This window comes from Dipodomys spectabilis, unplaced genomic scaffold (genome assembly GCF_019054845.1).
Source record: "Dipodomys spectabilis isolate Male_0828 unplaced genomic scaffold, ASM1905484v1 ptg000163l, whole genome shotgun sequence".
Classification (NCBI taxonomy): domain Eukaryota; kingdom Metazoa; phylum Chordata; class Mammalia; order Rodentia; family Heteromyidae; genus Dipodomys; species Dipodomys spectabilis.
This window is the reverse complement of record NW_024870840.1, coordinates 18,685,608-18,707,933: the sequence shown is the minus strand read 5'-3', so window position 1 is coordinate 18,707,933 and position 22,326 is coordinate 18,685,608. Positions and strand designations below refer to the sequence as shown.

The following is a 22,326-nucleotide window of genomic DNA, read 5'->3' as shown; positions in this document are numbered from 1 at the left end:
AGAGTTGAATGGCTTTCTAGGGAAGAGAGAGGCTGGCATTCTGGCTGGGCCCTGGCACATGTCCTGGGAAGAGACCCTACGAAGAGCCTTATCTTCCTCTTCCTGATTACCAGCTATGGCACCATCCCTTCCCAACCCAGAATAACTAGATAGTGAATTCTTTTGTTGTTATTGTCGGTCGTGGGGCTTGAACTCAGGGCCTGGATGCTGTCCCTGAGCTTTTCTGCTCAAGGCTAGTACTCTAGCACTTTGAGCCACACTTTGCTTCTGTTTTTTTTTTTTTTTGGGGGGGGGTGGTTAATTAAAGATAAGAATTTCACAGACTTTTCAGCATAGGCTGGCTTTGAACTGTTACCTTCCCATCTCAGCCTCCTAAGTAACTAAGATTATAGGCAGGAGCTACCAGAGCCCAGCAAGTAAATTGTTTTAAATTAAAAGAAAAAAATTCCACCCCCTCCCACTCTGGGATATTCACATCAAAACTCTATTTCTTTATTTCTTTATTTATTGTAGGTCCTGGGGCTTTGAACTCAGGGCTTGGGTGCTGTCTCTGAGCTCCTTTTGCTCAAGGCTAGCACTCTACCACTTGAGCCACAGCTCCACTTTTGGCCTTTTTGTTAGTTTAGTGGAAATAAGAGTCTCATAGACTTTCCTGCCCTGGCTGGCTTTGAATTTCAATCCTCAGATCTCAGCATCCTGAGTAGCTAGGATTATAGGCGTGAGCCACCAGTGTCCAGTCAGATCAAAGCCTTAAAGAATGTGTTAGACATGAGTGAAGTGCAAAGCCACTGAATTCGGCTTGCAGGTGATGGTCAATATCACCCTCCAACCAACCTGGACAGACTCTGAGTTGTTTGGCTTCATATCTAGTTCCATGGGTGGAGTGTTCAGTAGGTGCTCAATAAATGCACACTAAATGCATGCTGATAGGAATGCATGAGTCTCCTTGTTGCCTCAGTATTTCCCATAGATCATCCTCTCAGATCCGGGGAGAGAGGTGTTATCAGAAGTCAACCATGCAACTACTTTGTATAATAGATGAGGTCCAGAGGGGCGAGTGACCAGCTGGAGGTCGTGCAGCAAGCTAAAGGAAGCTCAAGGAAGACAGAATCCCATCCTGGAGCCCATCCTGAGCTGTCATTAGCCAGTCTTTTTGGTGGTACTGGGGCTTTGTAATCAGGTTCTTCTGCTTTTTCAGCAGTTGCTTTACGGCTTGAACCACACACCCAGCCCTTTTGCCTTTAATTAATTGTCCAGATAGAGTCTGACTTCTTGTCTAGAGCTGGCCTCAAACTGTGATCCTCCTACCCCTGCCTCCTGCATAGCTTGAATTACAGATGTGAGCCACCATGCCCGGCATGCAGATAGTCTCCTGGACCAGGAGGGCCACTTCTGCTGGTAGAGATAGTGCTGTCTCTGTTGTGATTCACCCTGTGGCCCTGGTTTTCAATGACCTGTTGATGGCAGCTTTCTGGGCCGTGACCATCTCCGGATGGCGGGAGTGATTTTTTCTGATGCCCAGGGCATCATCTGCCACCTGCCGTCACTGGGAGAGGAAGAGCAGCTCACGTGGAGAGAGGGTGCCTGGTCCCTATGTTAAAGTGGCACAGACACTGCTCCACTTGGGGTGTGAAGGCGGCAGGACACAGAGGTCAGGAATGCACGTCTGTGAGACCCGAGGGCCCAGGAAGGGCTGCAGCTCCCATGGGTGCTGGGGGACCAGGGTGATCCGCGAAGGGAACCAGGTGGAGGTCAGTCTACTTTGAGCTGGTGGATAACACCCAATGGGAGGAGCCAGCCTGGGCAGAGCCGAGGACGTCAGCATGGGGTCCTGTCACAAGAAGAAGCCAGGGGGAGAGGTGAGACCCTAGCTTTACCCGGCGCCTCCCAGCGGTCGCCACGGCTCAGACATGCAGAGTGACCGGCGGGACCGGCTTGTTTTGCCTTGCTGGGACGTTGTGGGTTTGATAATGACTGTCCTGTGTGGCCCAGGCCCATCTGAACAGATGGTCACATAGGAAGTGGTCATCTTGTTCTTCAAAACCCTGTTTCTGAAGTAGCAAACAAATGGGTGAATGAGAAATCCCACCCCAGTGCAGGTAGGGAAACCCAGGGAGGGGCAGGGTCATCTGGCTGGTTCACTGCTCCGGTCTCTACCTGGTGCCCACCCAAGGCCCGTGAGGGCTCCACAGGACAGCTAATAGTTGGGGAGGATTTTCCTTGCTTTTGGTACTGTACACACAGCCCCGGGGTCTTTGTCCCATCTGGGTCTGTTTGGCACGGTTACAGACAAAGGTCCCTTCATCCCCCACCTTGCTGACCGCAGCCATGTCCAGCGGTGAGGGCAGGGCCAAACTGCCTTCCCCCAGTGGCTGTGGAGCACCAAGGCTGCCGGTTTTTTCCTGCTTCCGCCACTTTGCTCGTTGATTCTGGAACCAGATCTGTGGTTAGGGGAAGCAGAACAGAGACATATAAAAGAGGTGTTCCTCCTCTAGGCGCCCGCCAGGTACCTCCTAGATTACAAGCACTTGATAGTTTATAAAGCTACATTTGTGTAGGATTTGTTGGGATCTGGAGAGAAGCCCAGAGTCACAACCTTTAGTGCCTTCGGGGTCTGGGGGGGAGGGCACGCGATACTTGGGTAGGGGAGGGCCTGGGGTGAGCACGATCGAAAAGGGACAGCTTCTAAATCTCAAGCTGACAGGCATCTCCTGGAAATGTGAAGCCAGTGTTTTGGATTCATCCGGTTTCCAGTGTGGAAATCTTGGACTTTTAAAAATCGTTGCTCATGTCTAAGTTTGAAAATCTGGTACAGACCACATAAAGCCCATCTGCGGGCTGTTTTCTGTCAGCAGGCCATGCATTTGCAACCCCCGTGGGCCACTTGGCATCTATAGGAAGAACATTGGCAGTTCCCTGCATTCATGAGCGCCCTGGTGGTCCCTGACACGAGGCCATTTCTATTTGGTAATTCTATGGAGGCAGTGTTGAATTCAAGGCTTTACCATAGACACAGGTGCTAAACACTCAGCTGGGGCCTGATTCCAAAGGGAGGGAAAGAGGAGATGTCTTAGGACAGGGCTGGGCCTCATCCAGAAGGAAAGAAGATTGGAATGATATAAACAGTGGAGTGTTGACTTAGGCCATGGTTTAGATTTTTTATTAAAACAGATTATTGCTTTATTTTATTTTTTGCTGGTTCTGGGACTTGAACTCAATGGTGTGGGTACTGTTCTAAAACTTTTTTACTTAAGACTAGTGCTCTACTACTTCAGCCACAGCTCCATTTTCCAGCTTTTTGGTGGATAATTGGAAATAAGAATCTCACAGACTTTCCTGTCTTGAATTGTGACCCTCTGAGCTCAGCCTCCTGAGTTGCTAGGATTACAGATGTGAGCTACCAGCATCCAGTGTATTTCAGTGTTTTTAATCATGGACCAAGCAATAGACACTCTGGGGTGAAGACATTACAAGCAATAAAGTAGGCTGTTGGTATTCAAACCAGGTCGTATCCATGGAGCCTGGGTCTGTCCAACTCTCAGCTTCTTCCAAGAATGTCTATGTGGTCTACTTTGAGGGTCACCAGTAGCAACATTTAGGAAAAAAAATCTTCCCTTCCACATCTTTTTTGAATGACCTATGAGCTGAGTAGTTTCTACATTTTTAAATGGTTGTGGGGTGTGGGGGGGGAATCAAAAGAAGATGAATATTTTGTAATATATACAAATTGTGCAGAATTCAAATTTCAGCATTCCCAAATAAAGTTTTATTGGCACACATCATGTTCATGTTGTCTGTGCCACTCTTAGATACTGTGGCAATGGAAATTGGCTGCTTTGCCAGTGACTGCATGACTATAAAACTTAAATTCGTTACCACGTGACTCTTTATAGAAAAAGTTTGTTGACCCTGGCCTAGAGGGTCATGACCTGTTTTGTGAATGTGACTGTATGTAAATGGGCGGGGGAGGGGAAGGGGTAAAGGCAAAGATGGCTGGAAATGGATGATGTTTCCCTCATTCCATTTCCACCCCAAAGGAGACAGAATGATTTTTTTGTTGTTGTTGTTGTCAGTCATGGGCTTGAACTCTGGGGTTGGGCACTGTCTCCAAGCTTCTTTTACTCAAGGCTAGCACTCTACCACGTGAGCTACAGTGCTACTTCTGGATTATTATTATTTTTTGTGATTGGTTGGAGATAAGAGTCTCATGTTCAAAAGGAAATGTGCTCACTACCAGATTCATGTAACTGTCACCCCTCTATACATCACCTTCACGATAAAATTTTTTTTAAAAGTCTAATGAACTATTATGCTCAGGCTGGCTTTGAACCATGAGCCTCTTGGGTAGCTAGGATTATAGGCGTGAGCCACGGGTGCCTGGCGACAGAATCATTTTATAATAACCTGAGCTCATTTCTTGGAAAGTACTATTTGGCCATGATGACTGTACTCATGAGATAAAGCGGCTGGACACTGTCTGCCCCAGAAGGCCTGGGACAAGCACCTAACAAGGCCCCGGAGTCCTGGGGCTGGGCAGAGGGCTCTGTACCTGGACACGAGCTTCTGGCAGATTGATCCTGGCAGCCAGCTGGGTGCGGACGTGGATGTCGGGGTAGTGGGTGAAGTGGAAGAGCTTCTCCAGCTCCTGCAGCTGCTCCGAAGTGAAGGTGGTCCGGACCCTGCGTTTGCTCTTCCTCTCTTCTGCACGAGATAGGGTCTGAGCTGGCTCAGTGGCTTTGGTGTCAGCCCCTTGGTGAGACTCTTATATTACCTTGTTTTCTCTCTCCAGCCCACAATGCCACTACTGAGACTTGGCTTCTGGTTCTCCGGGCTTGGAGCTTTGTGTTATTCTCTCTCCCAACAAACAATCTCTAGGCTGATCCTGTCTCATCTACTCTGGACAGTGGAACCATTCACTTTCTAGAAAGTTCTCTCTGACTTTATGCCTTGTTGCTTCTCCAGTGTCGGCAACTTGTTCCTTGGCTACAGTACGAGATGGCAAACTAGGGTCTGCAGGCCAATCCCACCCACTGTCTGTTTTAAATAAAGTTTTATCAGAACACGGCTCCAGCCATTGGCTTATGGATTGTCTCTGATTTCTTTTGCATGATAAAAGCAGCATTCAGTCATTGTAACAGAGACCATATGGCTATAAAGACTAAAATAATTACCAGCTGGCCCTTTGCAAATAAAACCTTGGCCTACACAATGCAGGCTGAGCTCTGCAGCAGTCAGGCCCTTGACAGTTTGTCTCCAACCTGCCTGTCCAGCCTCAATTCTACTCAGGGCTGGCTGTCCAGTGCCAAAGGAAAACATGAGACACTCCCTCCCTCCCCCGGTTCAAAAAGAAGCTAAGCTTTTGCCTCTCTCTGTCTGTCTCTCTGTCTCTCTGTCTCTCTCTGTCTCTCTGTCTCTGTCTGTCTGTCTGTCTGTCTGTCTGTCTGTCTCTCGCTTTCTCTCCCCATCTTCATGGAAGTCTTTAATTTGCCATTTAATGTTGAGGTCCCCTCAGAGAAAACGGAGAGCATCCCTGAGGAAGTACTGACCCACCCCTGGGCTTGTTGACCACCCTGAGACAGGGGTGCCCAGCGAAGACCCTTGGCTCTATCCTGATCTCGATCCTCATGGAATCCATGCCTGGCTCTTTCCAAGCTGCAATGGGGCTGCAGTCTCTGTGAACACCAGGGCCAAGGGCCCATTCTAGGGCGGCTGAAGTGAGGGGAACACCCTGACTGGGAGGAGAGGCTCCAAATTCTGAGCCCCTGGAATATGGTTTGTTGTGCCATCAGATTTCATTGATAAAACACAGACTCAAACATAAAATGATTACGAATTTCAAGGTTTCACTCATGGAGTTTTCCTCTGGGAGCAGGACCCTGTGTGCCATGTTGGGCCTCTGCATCCATGGAGATGGACTGACCTTCACTACTCTTCCAGCGTGGCACCTGGCCTCATTCAAGTTGAGGTACTTCCCACCTCTGCAGCCCATAACACCACAGGTGTGTCTGTTTACTTGTCTCCCTGATTTTCCTCTACTCCTCCATGTATCTCGGATTGATCATCTCTTTTTCCCGAAATTCCATTTTTGACTGGTTCTTCAACTCCTAAATTCATTCTTGTAATCCATCTCCAAACACTCTTTCCTGACCTTTCCAGCTGTGGCTGAATGTATGAGAGATATAAACAGGTCTGCATGTGACTCAGAGGACATGGCGGTCATTACCCCAACTGAGTGAGGAAGGCTTATATCTTGACTCACCTGTCCAGAACCTTCTTTTTTTTGGGAGGGTGGGTAGAGGGAAAGGTGAACAAGTAAGTCCTCTCCTTCTGAAAAGTATTCTCATAACAAAACATGTAGCGAATGGATTTGGTTCCAGGGTTCTGGCCTGAACTGGACCTATCAGAAACCATCCCTGATTATATTTTTAGTAATGGAATAGGAAGGAGACTTAAATCTCTCTGATGGTGGCAGGAGTGGAATGATGTGAATCTTGAGTCATCAGCCACCACCTCCCTTGTCCTGCTGCTGAAGTTGCTTGCTGGGAGAAGCTATGGCTCTGGTTGTTGGTTGTGTGATTCATTCTGCAGGGAGGCTGCCAGGCTGTGTTGATGGATTAACTATTGGCTCACAGAAATCAGGGGCAACTCTTCAGCTTTGGCTTGAATATGAGAGCGAGAAAGGAAAGAGAGAGAGGGAAGAGGAAGGAGAGAGATGAGAGAGAGACAGATGGGGAAATTAGTTTTAATTGGACATGTTAAGGTTGAGATGCCTATGATCTATTTAAGTGTAAAGAACAGGCAAGTGCATTTGTAAGTTTGGAGTTCAGAGGGGGAGCTTGGGGATACATTCCAGTGAGGAGGCCGTAGTGAGAAAGCCTTGTGCCTTTGAAGCCACAGGAATGGAGGAGGTCTCTTAGAAAGTGTAGGTGGAGGCTGGGGATTTGGCTTAGTGGTAGAGTGCTTCTCTAGCATGCATGAAGCCCTGGGTTCGACTCCTCAGTATCACATACACAGAAAAAGCCAACGTGGTGCTGTGGCTCAAGTAGTAGAGTGCTAGCCTTAAGCAAAAGAGAAGCTCAGGGACAGTGCCCAGGCCCTGAGTTCAAGCCCCAGGACTGGCAAAACAAACAAACAAACAACAAAAGGGGTAGGGGAGAAAGAGCAGAGGATCTAGGAACAAACCCAGGACCCCCTCTGCTAGATAGAGGTCCAATAGCAGAAGCTAATAAGGTGCTGAGAAGGAGAAACTTGAGGAAAATGAGGGAGCGAGCACACTCAGGCTAGGCCTATGTGTCAGATAGACTAACTATGATGAGGACAGAAAAGTGAGCCTTGAACTTGTCCCTCCCAGGGACAGCTTTCAAATAGAGGAATCAGCCAGTGTTGTTCATAGATTCCGGCTGGAACCAAATGACATTGGATGTTGGAAGTAGGACCAAATCCAGAAATATTTGCTTTGTTTATCTGACCTCGGATTTATGAAGGTAGGATGCAATTCTAGCTCTAGAACAAAGGCCACATGATAGTATTGTAAAAGCAACAGAAAAGGCACCAAGCTTCTGCCTAAATCACCTTCACTTGTGAAGGCCAGGGGATTCCCCCCCCTCCCCCCCCCCCCCCCAGCATTCGAAATGGCAACGCTGCCTCTCCTGATTTCTTTGTCATTCCTATAACAAAAATATGCTCTCTGAAAATGAGGGAGCGCCTCTTCCCAGGGCATGCGGCACTCACGGTGGGAGGCTATGGAATTCTCGAATGAGCAAGCCTAGACTTGTCTTCTGCTGTCTCACTGCACCAAGTACCCCTGGTGGGGTAGGAGTGAGGATTAGATTAGGGGACACGGGGGAGGGGGTGATTAATTGATGTTTGCTCTAAATGAATAAACATGAAATTCAAGTCTAGTCCAAGCCTGTGGGACAGAGAAGATAGCTCCACATCATTGGTCTAACATGTTGTCAGATGTCACAAGTCAGACAGGATAAGTCAAGAGCGGAAGCTGACTACAAGAGGGCGGGAGCCTGTGCTCCAGCTGGAGCCTCTTTCCTCCTACCCAATCGACTCTCCTTGGGTTCTACTGAAAGAAGAGGTTGGATCATTCCAAACCACAAACTGGAGAAGATACTCTAGAAAATGGTAGTGATTTGGACAACTGAAAAAGATAACCTACCTTCTCAATTTTTTCCCCTTTTTCTTTTTTGGTACAGTTCAGCTGTAGACTTTTGGACCAGAGGAAGCTCATTCATCAAGAGGTTGGAAATACGAGCTCTTGGATGGAGATGTCCTAGGCATAAGGTGGGATTTTTCTATCCTCAGGGAGAATCAGGATGTTCTAGACCCCTGCTCACAGAGGACAAGGTGGGTATTGGATTGAGACTGAGAAAACCCATTAGCTTTTCTTTAGGCTCAGTATCTACTCACCAGGTTCTTGGCAGAGAAACCAAGAAGCAGGTTCCTCCAACCCAGCCTACCCAATGCACCAAGGGAGCAGGGAGAGGGGGATGAAGGTGGCAGGGAGCTGCCACCCCTTTCCAGTTGCTTCTCTCGACATTGTTAATTGTGAGAGCTGTGAATCACACTTCAGTGGGTCTTCAAAGAGAACAAGTCAGCAGAACTTAATTAAACCTGAGCTGTTTAGCACATCGATCATAAGAAATACACAATTTACACAGGTGATTAGGCCACCTAATTATAAACCGATGTTTCTCTGCGCTCGGCTCCTTCCCCTGATTGCTCCTTCTCTGTGGTCTGCTAATTGGCCCTGGCTGCTCAGCTCAAGGCTCCAGGGGGGGCTTTGCCACTGGGTGATATCTTTGGAAATGGGTCTGTCCTTGTCTCCGAAGGCAGAGGGTTTACTGTGGAGATCCACAGCACATTTGCAGTCTTCCTGCATGTTGGAGACAATGCCTCAGGTATTGAAGGTGGGGTATAAGCTAAGAGTCTCCCCAGGACTGACCTGTACTGGCCTGCTCTCTCAAGTCAGGTCATGCACTTGCTATAGCTCACTTATGCCCATCGGGAAGAAAGTCAGCATCTTAGCATGGTGTTCAAGGCTTTTCCCATTCGGCTTTCGAACACCAGCCTTTTCCCTAACCTTCAGTTCTGTGATTTCAATCCCACTTGGCCATTTCTAGATTCTCTCAAACTGCCCGTGGCCTTTCATTCCCTAGATCCTGGTCCCCAGCCCCCTGAATCTGCAATCCCCTGTTGTTCTTTGTCTGGTGATCTACTACTGATCGATCAAAGCTCACACCAATCAAATGTTTCCTTCTCGCCAAGATCTGTTGTGGTTTATATAGTGAGAATACAAAAAGAATGGCTTTCTTTTAAATAAAAAAAATAAATCTAAGTGCTGTGTTTCAGCTTACAACAAACCAGCCAGTATCTTAAAATTTTTTATCTATTTTGATCATGTATCAGAATTATTAATAGTGGTACATTTTCTTGTACTTTAAAAAATCTGTATTTTCTGGGTTTTGTTTTGTTTTTGTTTTTTGGTACAAAACAGGCATACCTTAATGTAAGCAAACAAGAAAAAGTAAATTTACACATAGGGAGGAAAGAGAAGAGGAGATAGGAGTCACATTGTGAAATAATGGAGGGAAGAGCTGAGAGAAGATCCACCAGCATTGGGTGAGGTTGGAGGGGAAAGTGCGTGGCTTTCCCTCAGAGTTCAGCATCTTCCTAGAATACAGTGTGTTCTGATCCTGCTCCCAACAGTCACAGGCTTAGCACCTGGGGCGCAGCTCATGTCTGCCCTGTGTATCGTTCCCATTCAAACATGTTGTATGTAGGATTCCATACAATACACACACTCCCCCACCTTCACTCACTTGTATTGGTCCTTTCCCCACTTGTTCCTTTTTTATTTTTGGCAAAAGAGCATTTTTCTGACTTATGTCAGGGACCCCCAGGACCCCTCTTCCAGGATAGCTCTGCTCATGTATCTCAATAGAAGCCTGAAATTCCACAGACATGGTTTTATTTATTTATTTATTTTTAGGTTTTTCAAAAAGCACTTATTCATAGCATGTACAAACAGGCAAAAAAACCACACAGAAACATCATTAGTCATAAGGGAAATTGCAAATCAAAACCATAATGAGATACCTCTCATTGGCTATAATAAAAAAAGAGAGATAATAGTAAGTGTGGATAAGGTTGTAGGAAAACCGTAACCCTCATACATTTCTGGAGAGAATGAAAGAAGGCATAGCCACTTTGGAAAACTTTCCTGAAAGACGCTTAACATAAATTTATCATATCACTCAACCATTCCCTTCCTAGGAATTTACACCAAATAAAGACTTGTACAAAAATGTTCGTAGCAGTTCCATTCACAGCAGCTAAATATAGAAATGACCCAAATGTCTATCAACTGGCAAACAGATAATCAACACCAAACATGGTTTAAAAACTGCTGATATATACAAGTAAAGGCCAAAGTTCTCAGCTTGGCACATTCGACCTTCAGTCTATCGGCTTCAGTCTTTTGGCTTCTCTGCTTTATGATACTTAGACTCTAACTATACTGAATTTTGTTGTTTCTTTTTTTTCTTTTTTACTTTTTTGGTCAATCATGGGGCTTGAACTCTGGGCCTGGGCACTGTCCCTGAGCTTTTCAGTCAAGGCTAGCACTCTACCACTTGAGCCACAGCACCACTATTGGTTTTCAGGTAGTTAACTGGAGATAAGAGTCTCACAGACTTTCCTGTCTGGGCTGGCTTTGAACTGTGATCCTCAGATCTCAGCCTCCTTCAGCCTCCTGAGTAGCTAGGATTACAGGAGTGAGCCACTGGTGCTCAGACAATTTTGTTGTTTCTTTAAAGTAATATACTTTTCTGTTCCTTGTGGCTACTGCACAGGACTCTTGCTGCCTGGTGTTCCTCTCTTGGCTTGGGACCATGTCTCCAATGGCACCTACTCTTTGAAGCTCTCTGGGTGGCCTTACAATGGAGCTTATTATTTCTTCTGTGTTCTAACTTGGCTGAGGTTGATTGCTGTGTTTATATCACGGCAACATGACTCCCAGGACAGTGTTCTCTGGTCTGGGAAGAGGGTCAATCATAATGTACCATCCCAGGCCCAACGCAGTGGGGTGAGGTGGGGTGTAGCTTATGGTGTTGGGGAACCACAGGTTGGTTTCACATGCTTTGATAATGCTCTCATTTCAATTGCTGTGTGTTCATGTGTGTGCATGTATGTTCCCTCGCCTCTGAATACACCTTGGGTCCTTTCCAATCTGTGCTATAACAATGCAGTGGAACAACTGGACAATGCAGAGGGTGGAGCTGCAGGTTGATTTCAGGGCATGACACAGGAAGTGCCAGAGAACTTGTTCTTATTCTGTGGGGGGAATCCATTTTTAGTTACCCCTTCCTGTCAAAAACTGAGGATGAGTTTAACTGTTCTCTCTACTAAACTAAATAAGGAAGGCCAGCTCTGACCATGCTAGGTGCCAAGATTAGGGATGGACAAAAATCATTCTCTGTCCCAAAAACAGAAGGAAGAAAGTTTTCTTGCAAAGAATTACTAACAACTGCCTTTTTACAAGGAGTATTAGAAGGAGAAAACCTCTTTGGGAGCATTAATAGAGAAATGGGAGCGTTCCATAAAGGAAGACTACAAATGACCTATGAAGACTTGTGAGGGCCCTGCAAGGGAAAAGTGCTCTCCTCCTGACAGTCAACAGAAGACTTCAGACCGTGTCCAAACACACCTATGTCACCAGTCAAATCCTCTGGCCTCAGCTGACTGGTTTAGAGGCAGATATCTCAAGTTTGGCCAATAGGTCCCTTTTCTGGGACTTTTGGACTTCAGACTTTAGAGTGTTTGATGATAGACGCTGAGACTGATGTCATTCTTAGAGCTATTGGAAGCCACTTAGAGGATGCTGACTGGCCGTGAGAAAGCTGAGCCCACAGGTAGAGGGAAAGAGCAGGACAGACTAGAAGGAGTTATCAACTCTCTCATGGTTCTCTAAACCTGTGTGTGTGTGTGTGTGTGTGTGTGTGTGTGTGTGTGTGTGCGCGCGCGCATGCCAGTACTGGGGCTTGAACTCAGGGCCTTGGGCACTGTCCCTGAGCATTTTGTTTTTTCTCAAGGCTAGTGCTGTACCACTTGAGCTACATCTCCACTTATGACTTTTGGTAATTAACTGGAGATATGAGTCCCAGGGATTTTCTTGCTTGGGCTAGCTTAGAACCAAGATTCTGAGATTCTGAGATCTCAGCCTCCTGAGTAGCTTGGATTACAGGCATGAGCCACCAGGGCACAATTAAAATCTGTTTCTGGTTGTACCCTTTCATGGGTGAGTTTGGAAAACGGCTTCTTGGTTTTCTCCAAGGTAGTTCATTTCCCTCTCCATTTTAGTTTACCTAAGACATTTTTTTCCACCAACAAGAATCAAAGAATTCATACCAATATCGCATTGTACATTTCCCCACCTGAAACCTACATAGTGGTTCTTCATTCAATATAAAACAGAATGAAAATGTCTCTGGTAAGATCCACTGTGGGTTGGTCCTGGTTTTGGTTAGTGCCAGGCTTCATCCCGTATCCTTGAACATCTTGTCCACCACTAGGTCCTTGTCATGCCTTCCTCCTCTCTCCTTTGTCAGCCTACCGATTGTAGATCAATTCTTATCTCCTCTGGAAAGCTTTCTGTTATACTTCAGATCTAGAATGCCCCTCAAAGGCTAATTTGTTAGGAACTTGATCCCTTAATGGTAGGGTTATAGGGAAGCTGTAGAACTTTGAAGAGAGAGAGAGGTCTTCAGGTCACTGAGAGGGGATAATGCCACTTCCTTGACCAGGAGGTAGCATTACAGGCCCAAAGCAATGGGCTAACTCTGAAACCTCTGAAACCATGAGCCAAACAAAGCTTCTCTCAATAAATTGATCGTCTCAGGCATTTGTTATAGTGTGAGATGTGGCTTCCTTCTCCCTGAACTAACTTCCTGACAGATCAAATCTCTCCTTGAACAGGCTCTTAGGGTACCATGTCATCATGTTACTGCAAGCCTAGCACTTGAGATTAATTTGATGGTTATCTTGTCTCAACTTGAGATAGGAGACTGGTTGTACATATCTTTTGTTCTCCTTACCACCCCTTGCTCCTGACTCAGTACTGCTAAGTTGTAACTGCAAGATAGATTTGCAAATTGTTTTACATCGCTCCCTTTAGATTCTTTTTTTTTTTTTTTGGTCCAGTTCTGGGCCTGAACTCTGGGCCTGGGTGCTGTCCCTCAGCTCTTCAGCTCAAGGCTAGCGTTCTACCACTTGAGCCACAGTGCCACTTCCAGCTTTTTTTTTCCTGCTTATGTGGTGCTGAGGAATCAAACCAGGGGTCTCATGCATGCAAGGTAAGCACTCTACCATTGAGCCACCTTCCCAGCCCTCCCTTTAGATTCTTTACCCAACTTGGCAACTCCTTTCTAATGACTACAGTGCAGTAGAAGTGATACTCTATCACTTCTGAGGTGAGGTCATAAAAAAGATGACATCCACCTTCCACCTGGCTCTCTCTCTCTTTCTATTTGCTTGTCTACTTTGTGAGAAGCCGTCTGCCATATTGTGAGGATACTCAAGTAGCATGTGGAGGCCGTTCCATGCAGAGGAACTCAGCTTCCACCAAGAGCTGGTACCCCATAAAAGCCGAGCGCATGAACCACTGTGGGAGCACATCCTTTATCCCTGCCAGTCTATTGACTGCAGCCCAAATATTTTAACACACACACACACACACATACACACACCAGTAAAGGGGGAAAGACTGTGTGTGCAAGACAGAGGCAGAGCTGGATCAAAGAAGGCCAAGGCTTGTAGGAGCCAGTGCAATTCTGAAGAAAGGCATGGATAGGGTTCCTGTTGGAATCTTCCTGGAACCTATGCTGCCCATGCCTTCATCTCAGACGTCCAGCCTCCAGACCTTGAGGGAATATGTGTCTGTGTTTTAAGACATTTGCTTGTCATGACAGGCACAGAAATTAACACAGAAGGGGAGGAAGAAGGCAGAGAGGAGGGAAAGGAGAATGTGGGTGGAAGAGCTAAATCTTCTAAAGGGTGAAGCTGGGAGAATTTGAAGGGAGGAAAGCTGTGGGGGTCCCAGAGTAGCTCCACTCCCCATGAGGTAGAATATGGGCTCAGGGCTGGAGATGAGCCTGGGCACCACTAGGACCTCTAACAGAAGGACTGTGAGTGCCCCATCAATGGATTAGGGAGGAAATGGATGAGCTGCCATGTGAGGGACAAGTCCAACCTAGTATCTGTTATTTTTTTTTTTTAACCTAAAGCTTTATTGGAACACAAACACATCTATCGCTTTACACATCGAATCGTCTATAGATGCTTTTGTTTTGTGCTAGTAGTGGGGCTTAAAGGTAGGACTTCACTTTTTTTGCTTAACTTTTTCTGCTCAAGGCTGGTGCTCTACCTCTTGAGCCAGCTGTATGCTGGGTACTTGGAGACGAGAACTCTTGGATTTGTCTGCTTCAGGTGGCTTTGAACTGGCATCCTCAGATCTTGCCTCCTGAGTAGCTAGGAGTACAGGTGTGGCCCCCCCAGTCACCGGGGCCTTTTAAGATTCCAATGATAGAGTCAGATAATTGTGACAGAGACCATCTGGCCATCAAAGCTTGCAGCTACTTTCTGAATTTTGTAGAAAAAAACTTTGCCAACCTCTGCTATAGGATATCACCCAAATACCCACAATGCCACTGTACCCTGGCCAACTGCACTAGAGAAGTTGGACAGAAGCCAGCACTGCCCCCAGGTGACACTGCCAGGCCTGCTGTGGTGGTAGTCAGACACTGATTCTGGTTTTATTCCCCTACATTCTCCAGCCTGGCCCAGTGTAAGCCCTCAGCAGCTCTTCATTGGGCAAACAAATGCCTGGCCTATGGACATGTGGGGGGTGGGCAATCTATATAGATCAGGCCAGGTGGTCCTGATGGACAGGTGGTCCCTGTCAACCTTTCTTCCCCCTTTCTCCCTGGGGTCATGATTTCAGAGGGTCGCCAGTGGGAAAGGTGAGGAGATGACTCCTTTCTTTTCAGGGACTGGCTCTGCAGGATAGACGCTTCCTTTTGACTGTGTCTTCCTTGACTGTGGAGGGTCCCCTGGCTTTGGGGAGCTTGCTCCTCTCAGGAAGGAAGGATGGAAAGCCAGGATCTCACCTTTACAGTTAGGAGGAGCTTCTTCCATAGTCTGGGAGGGTTCAACTCATGCTCCACGGGAATGAGCAGATGTGAAGAGGAGGCCCAGCCCCTCACTGTGAGACACAAGGCAATCTTGGAATACTACAAGAACCTTGGAGCCTGGATACTTGGCCTGGCCCCAGCTCTGGTGCATGCTGGCTCTGTGGCTTGGCTTCACTGAGCCTCAGCCTCCTCAAAGAGTGACCTTGGACTGCCAACATCACCAGTTGAGGCTTTTGAGAGCATAGGTTCCTGTCCTTGTCTTTGAGCTCATGTCACAGTCTTGCATGCGAGATGCCAAATGCGGCATTTTTAGAAGCACCCTGCATGACGGTGGACAGGAAGCAATGCCCCCTTGTGGAACCTTCTGCCAATGTTAAGTGAGACCAATGAGAATTCATTCCTCCTTTGCCACTATTGGAATGTAGAAGATATTGCTATTTCTAGTCCCGTCACCGTTGCTGAGAGCCTTTGCACAGGAGAAGGGGATAGAAAATGGGGAAGGGGGGCAGACATCAGCCAACAGCAACATGCATGGGGTCTTCTGTGGGGGCAGAAAGGGATGGGGATGCCAGTGACGCACTCCGGTCTACCTGGCATTGCGACTGCCCTTGTGCATGGAGAAAAGCCCTGCCAAGCACAATGACCTCCAGGGAGCTCTCCCTCCAACAACAATTACTCTGCAGGTGAATCTGTGAAGGGTGTCAGGTCTACAAGGGGCCTTATGGAAGTTCTCATTCTGCTCTTTCATGTTACAGATGAGGAAACTGAGGTCCAGAGAGGGAAGTGACCTGCTTGAGGTCTTCCTGTGCAACGGTGCCCAATCTGGGCAGAGAGCGAGAGAGAGAGACAGAGAGACAGAGACAGAGACAGACAGAGACAGAGACAGAGACAGAGAGACAGAGAGACATACAGAGAGACAGAGACAGACAGAGACAGAGAGACAGAGTCTTCAAACTCCTCACCCAGAAAGTCACACAAACTCCAGCCTGTTTGTGATTTCCGCAGGTCGTCACCTTTGTACTTGCTGACACATTTGGTACTTCGTCTCCATTATTATTTGCTTAGTATTTTTCCAGGATAGACTTCTTTTTGTTCATTTTGCTCAAATACATTTAGTTTAAAATAAATGTATGACCACCACTGGATAATAACCAGCACTATTGGTCATCATGGAGCACCAGTGCAGAAATAATCACCGAACTAGTGATGTAATGCTTTGTGTGTATTGCTACCTCTCCTGCCCTCCAGACATCTTGAAAGTATAAATGGGGATCTTCTCCATGCTTCAGGGATGCTGAATTCCAGCAGAGTGGGAGATGGAGACTTAGACTACATTCAGGAATAACCCAGAGTGGATGGCTCAGGGAGTTTGGGCAGGTGATTTCTCTTCTCTCCTGTGTTTCATTTAGAGAGTGAGGAGCATGGGTGTGACTTAGCTTGCCATAAGGGCCATAGGGCATCTCCAATATTACGACTGCTAATTTGGCCAGCACTTTCTGGGGTCCAATTTGAGGCCGGCAGGAGTGCACATGGGATGTACCAGAATATTCAGTACAGGCCTAGGAAGCCTGGCTTCCTTTTGGCCATGGGTCTCATCAGGCTGGAGGATGGGAAGCTGTGCTTCCTGGGAGAGACCAGGCCAGTCCTCTCCCTTTCTGTCCTGTACTGTGGCTCAGAGGGGAGGTATCATGGATTTTACATAGCTATAGCAAGAGAGCCCCAGACTAGAGACCCAATGAAATTGGCTCTGTGAATCCTCGATTGACTGGAAGATATTAATGAACTTGTGGAAGTTCAGCTGGGGCCCTTTCTCATTGACAGGTTCAGATCCCCAGCTTTGGGACAGATATCCTTCCTGGGTCTGCCCCTGGCCTGTAGCCAAGCCATATCAGGCCCTCTGGAGGAGACTGGGCTAGGCTGGGGCTCTGTTGTAAGGTAGACAATATTATCTGGGCTCCCTGAACTTCCTTTCCAGGGTGAAGGGGAAAGAGAACTGGAACCTCACACGAGCTGCTGTAGGCTCATGGACTCCTCAACTCAGTGGCCCTTGAGCTATCACCAGCACCAACATTTTTTCTTCCTTTGCTCCAGATGTTTTACTGGGATTGATGATGAACCCAGAGTGGACTGGAACTTTCCTGAGGTCACACAGCAGATCAGAGCAGAATGGAGACCCATACCCAGGCTCCCACAGCAGCCCACCTCACTGGCCCTGTGCCGGCTTTCCTGTCTTTTAGAGTCAGCTCTACAGGGCCTGAAATGTATCTCGCCATTGTTACTTAGGGATTTGGCTTGGGGTGGCCACTGGTTTGGGGGAGAAGATTAGACTGCGGGCATCAAGTAACAACTGTGCCAACCAAGAATGTGCTGAGCACTGCAGGGTTTGGAGATAGCCAGAGCCAGGCCCTGAATGTGAGGCTATTCACCGTGTATCTTGGAGCACATTCTACCTCTCTGTCACAGATGAATTTTCTTTTTTCTTTCTGTTTTTTTTTGTCCAGTCCTGGGGCTTGAACTCAGGGCCAGAGCACTGTCTCTGAGTTTCTTTTGCTCAAGCCTAGCACTCTACCACTTGAGCTACAGCTCCATTTCTGGCATTTTCTGCTTATGTGCTGCTGAGGAATCAAACCCAGGGTTTCGTGCATGCTGGGTAAGCATGAACCACATTCCCAGCCCCGTAGATGAATTTTCTTATTGGCGTGGTTGTGAGCATTTGTTCTACAAAGAAAAGATGATGCCCACCATTGCAGCCATCTTTATGAACAGTAAGTCACATTCGCAACCCCTGGCCTGGTTACAAGAACAAGGCTTGTGTTCCTGCATTTTGCAACCTACTGGAAGGTTGATCAGACAGCTAGCCCTGAACCCAGAATCCATCTGACTGCTACCACTCTCAGTTCTGTTGCTGTGAACTGAGCCACCTTCTCTCTGCTTGAGCCCCACAGGATGAAGACAAATGGCGTGAAGTTGCTTACCTTGGGGCTGGTCCTGTGGAGGACTCACCAGGCCGGAGCTGGTGGCTGCCTTGTGCCCAGGATCCTCTCCGTCTTCTCCTGGTGGCCTGACTGTATCCCTCCTCTTCGGAGGCCTTCTGAGGATTGCCTCAATAGAGAAGGACAGGCCTAGCTTCTTTGGGTCCTCACAGAGGCCTGAGCTCTTTCTCTCCGTGGCCCCGTGGAGGGCCGGGCCTGCCGTGGCACACTCCATGGGCTGCTTCAAGGAGCGGGTCTCTGTGTGTGCCCGGGGTGACACCAGCAGAGGGTGGCTTGCTCCCTCCCCAGAGGCTCCTGGGACCCAAAGGGCACGCGGAGAAGGAGACTAGAGAGCCCCCTGCTGGCTTATCCAGGCATAATCCTATGGACGCCGGGACTTCCATGGACTTCCAAAACACTAATAGGACCAAGGAAGCAGCTCCCAGAAGCAGGGCGGAGAGTTGCTGAGTCCTGTGTTTGTGCCTCTTGTTCACAGCCTTCACCAGCCAAGGTCCAAGGAGGCTCCATGCTGGGGTTCAGTGTACCAGAGCAGGGTCCATGGCTGTCAAAATAACCAGCCCAGGTCAGGATCTCCTAGGTCACTCCCTGGGGGGGAAAGAGGAGAAGACAAGAAAGCACACAGTAGGCAAGATCAAGTTGGACCTCCGGAGGGTCTACCTTAGCCTTCCCTCTGGTGTGAGGCTCTTTTCTCCTGGCTCTGGCAAACCTCCCAGAGGCTGAAGTTGTTCTTGTGGGTCCGAGGGGCCCAGCCAGGTCCTGGGCTGCACTATGACTTGAGAGGTTGTTCAAGTTGTCTTCCCCACTTCCTTCAGTTCTGCTGCTTCAGGTTTCTGGAGAGTTTCTTCTAGGGTGTCTGAGCGTCTGCTCTTCTGGAGGTGGAGGTTGAGGAAGGGTGGCTGGGTCCTGCCAAGCCTTTCCCTGGTGTCTCTGGGCTGGCGCTGGCTTTCTTCTGGCTCAGATCACATGTCGAGTGCTCTCTCCTCCTGCCTGAGGGTGTCTTTTTAAAAATTTCCCTCCAAGGTCTGTCCGCTTCTCTTTTGCTTGCTCTCCCTCTTACTTGTCTCTGAGACAGTACTAGAGAAAGCCCTTCTCTCTGTCCAATAAACTACAGGCTGAGGGGGTGGACAGGCATTGGTCTGTCCTACCAGGAATTCTGCTCCAAATTACTGTGTAACCAAAGAGCAAGGGGGTAGTAAATGGGTGATAAGAGAAAAACTCCCTCCTCCCAGAGGCCTGGGATGCAGGTGTTGGGATAGACAGGGGGCGGGAGGCAGCAGGGATTTCAAGATGGACATTGGATGCCGGGGATAGGTGTGGTGCTGGGGAACTGGCCAGGTTGAAACAGGAGAAGAAAAGGCGGGACAGAATGGCCAGCCCCAATAAAATGTGTTTACTGCAGCTAAGTGAATTTATGGGGCAGGTAGAGGCTGGAGGCTGAGCCAGGGGTGCCATGGGAGAGTGTTACATGCTTTTCTTCATCTTGTAAGTATCAGCCCTTGTGGTATAGGTGGGGAAATTGAGGCCCAGGCTAGCAGAGTCCAGGGGATGGTATGTCATGTTGGACCCAAACAGTTCCCAAGGAACTTGTCACCAAAGAGCCAGTTTATATGAAAGTGAGGGTAGATGTCCTGGTAGAGACTGCATGTGAACGTGGGTTCAAGTCTAGACTTCCTCACAGAGGTGGGAGTGGGAGGTGGTGGAGAGGCTGGTCCCCACTCCCTCAGCAGGGAGAGCTAGGGGAAGGTGGGACTCAGGCCTGCTTTTGTTTGCTGAGGCCTTTGGCTGTATCCGGCTCTCTGGGGTCTAGCTCTGGGAGAGGAGGACTTGCAGTGGCCTCTACAATTTCAGGGGCAACAGTCTGACATAGCAGGGCCTTTGTTCAAGAACCTTCCCCAGTCAAAGGAGAGGATTGTAGTGAGTCAGAGAGGAAGTGGGCAGTAGAACTTCTGCTCAGATTCTGGGGCCAGGGGACTCCCTTGGTGCTGTCCAGATGCCAGGGTTGTGGGGCTCTCCTCTGTGCCAGGAGAAAAGGCGGCCAGGTGGAAGCAGCATGGTGATCTTCATGGTCAGGGCCAGAGCCCCACAGAAGCCAGTTCCAACGGTGGGCAGCCAAAGGGTTTGCTGTGGAGAAGGGCTTCACCTGTGTGGTGGGTAGCCAAGAAGGACAGGAACTTCCAGTGCAGCAGGAGCCCAGGCAGCAGCAGAGAGAGATGAGGAATGCTTTTTCAAGCTGGGCACTGGTGGCTCACATCTGTCATCCTAGATACTCAGGAGGCTGAGATCTGAGGATCGCGGTTTAAGGCCAGTCCAGGCAGAAAAGTCTGTGAGACTCTTATCTCCAATTAACCACTACAAAATTGGAAGTGGCACAGTGGCTCAAGTGGTAGAGCATTAGCCTTGAGCTGAAGAGCTCAGGGACAGTGCCCAGGCCCAGAGTTCAATGACAGACATTAAAAAGAAAAAAGAAAAGAAAACAGAGTGCTTTTCACCTGCTGGTTGTTGTGCAGTGGCTGAGCCCTCACTGTCCCCTTGAATCCCCACTGGGAGGCCAAAGACATCACTAAAGTGTCATCAACACTATTCTATAATTGAGATGAAACCAGAGAGCTGGAGGGGTGGGTATGAGGCTACGCAGCTGACTAGTAGAAAGTTCTAGACCAAGCCTAACTCTAAACGCCATGTTCCTCCCACTTGGAGTACTCGCATCCAGCCCTCACCTGTTGCAGGGCTGAATAGCAGAGGTGGAGTAGTGTTTGAGTCCCGCCAGCCGTTTTCATCATCTTGTTTGATTTCCTTTGCTTTTTGCCTCTTGGGGGTGAGCCCCGTCCCTGCGCAGGTAAAGAAAACAGCTCAGCTGTGCGCACGGACCCAGATCCTAGCTCTCTTCCCAAGCTGTCTTTCCCAGGCGAACCACAGCCCTGACTTTCTGACTTTCTGGCCTTTTATCATTCATGCAGGTGTTCATTCCACAGGTATTTCAATACTAGGGATGAGTGGAACCCAATAAATGTTGTCATTGGAGAAGCTCCTTTTCACGTGTGTGTGTGTGTGTGTGTGTGTGTGTGTGTGTGTATGTAAATGAAACCTTTGAGAAAAGGAGTCAGTGAGGGTGGGCATCATCACTTACAAACTTGCTCTTGAGCTGTCTCATCAAATCCAATCTAAACACAAGCACACAAACCCTGTGAAAGTAGGTATCTTTGCCCATTTCATAGGAAGTCACTAAGCTGAGATTTTTTTTTAAAAAGATGTTAATAATTTTGAATATTTATTTTCAATGATTTCCCTTTTTATTTCATTGCTGTTATTATTTCTTTAGAACGACAACAGTTGTATTGATTGTTTCTCTGCACTGAAGATCAGACACAATGGATAAGAATGTTAGCAATGTATTTGATCAGAATGATTTGTATTATAAACTGAATTGTAATGAATCAAGATTCAGTTAAATATTTGTCTATTTGGAAATGTAATTTGAAGACAGTGCAATAGATGTCTGTGACTAAAAGCATATACAATACCACTGTATCTAAGTTTTTCTAAATGTAGCATATTTATTTGTAGTTAAAGTGTACAAGCTTAAGCTGAGGTTTTTTTTTTGTCCATCATGGGGCCTTAACTCTGGGCGTGGGTGCTCTCCCTCAGCTCTTCAGCTCAAGGCTAGTGCTCTTCCACTTGAGCTACAGCGCCATTTCCGGTTTTCTGGTGGTTTATTGGAGATAAGAATTTCACGGACTTTCTTGCCCGGGCTGGCTTTGAACCGCGACCCTCAGATCTCAGCCTCCTGAGTAGCTAGGATGACAGGTGTGAGCCACTGGCGCCAGCTTAAGCTGAGGTTTTTAAGCTCCACAGGTGGGAACGAGAAGAGCTGAGTTCTAAATGTCTAGCTCTTTCTGTTGCATACTTGAGAGGCAGGATTCAAATAGGGTGGTGAAGAATGAGATGCATGCACTATTCCTGATTTATTGACAGGAGTCAATCTTTAGAGATTGACTGGAAAATGCTGGAAAGGTAGAACAGAGCCATCTGCTTATTTATGCACCTACCAAATACTTTCTTTTTTTTCTTTAGTGCTAATCCTCAAATTTGAACTCAGGGCCTGAGCATTGGTCCCTTAGTTTTTTATTTTTCCTCAA

General features: G+C 47.7%; 1 protein-coding gene across 1 annotated transcript in view; it reads right to left on the bottom strand.

Moving 5' to 3' along the window:
• Positions 1-1,591: 1,591 nt before the first annotated feature.
• Positions 1,592-22,326, bottom strand: part of Isx (intestine specific homeobox) — a 32,853-nt gene continuing 12,118 nt past the window's right edge. The window contains exons 3-6 of the mRNA XM_042693042.1: positions 18,173-18,484; positions 4,550-4,701; positions 2,325-2,441; positions 1,592-1,831 (exon numbers count right to left, since the gene is read on the bottom strand). Of these exons, the coding sequence (XP_042548976.1) occupies positions 1,592-1,831; positions 2,325-2,441; positions 4,550-4,701; positions 18,173-18,484 (821 nt within the window). The remainder of the gene's footprint in view (positions 1,832-2,324; positions 2,442-4,549; positions 4,702-18,172; positions 18,485-22,326) is intronic.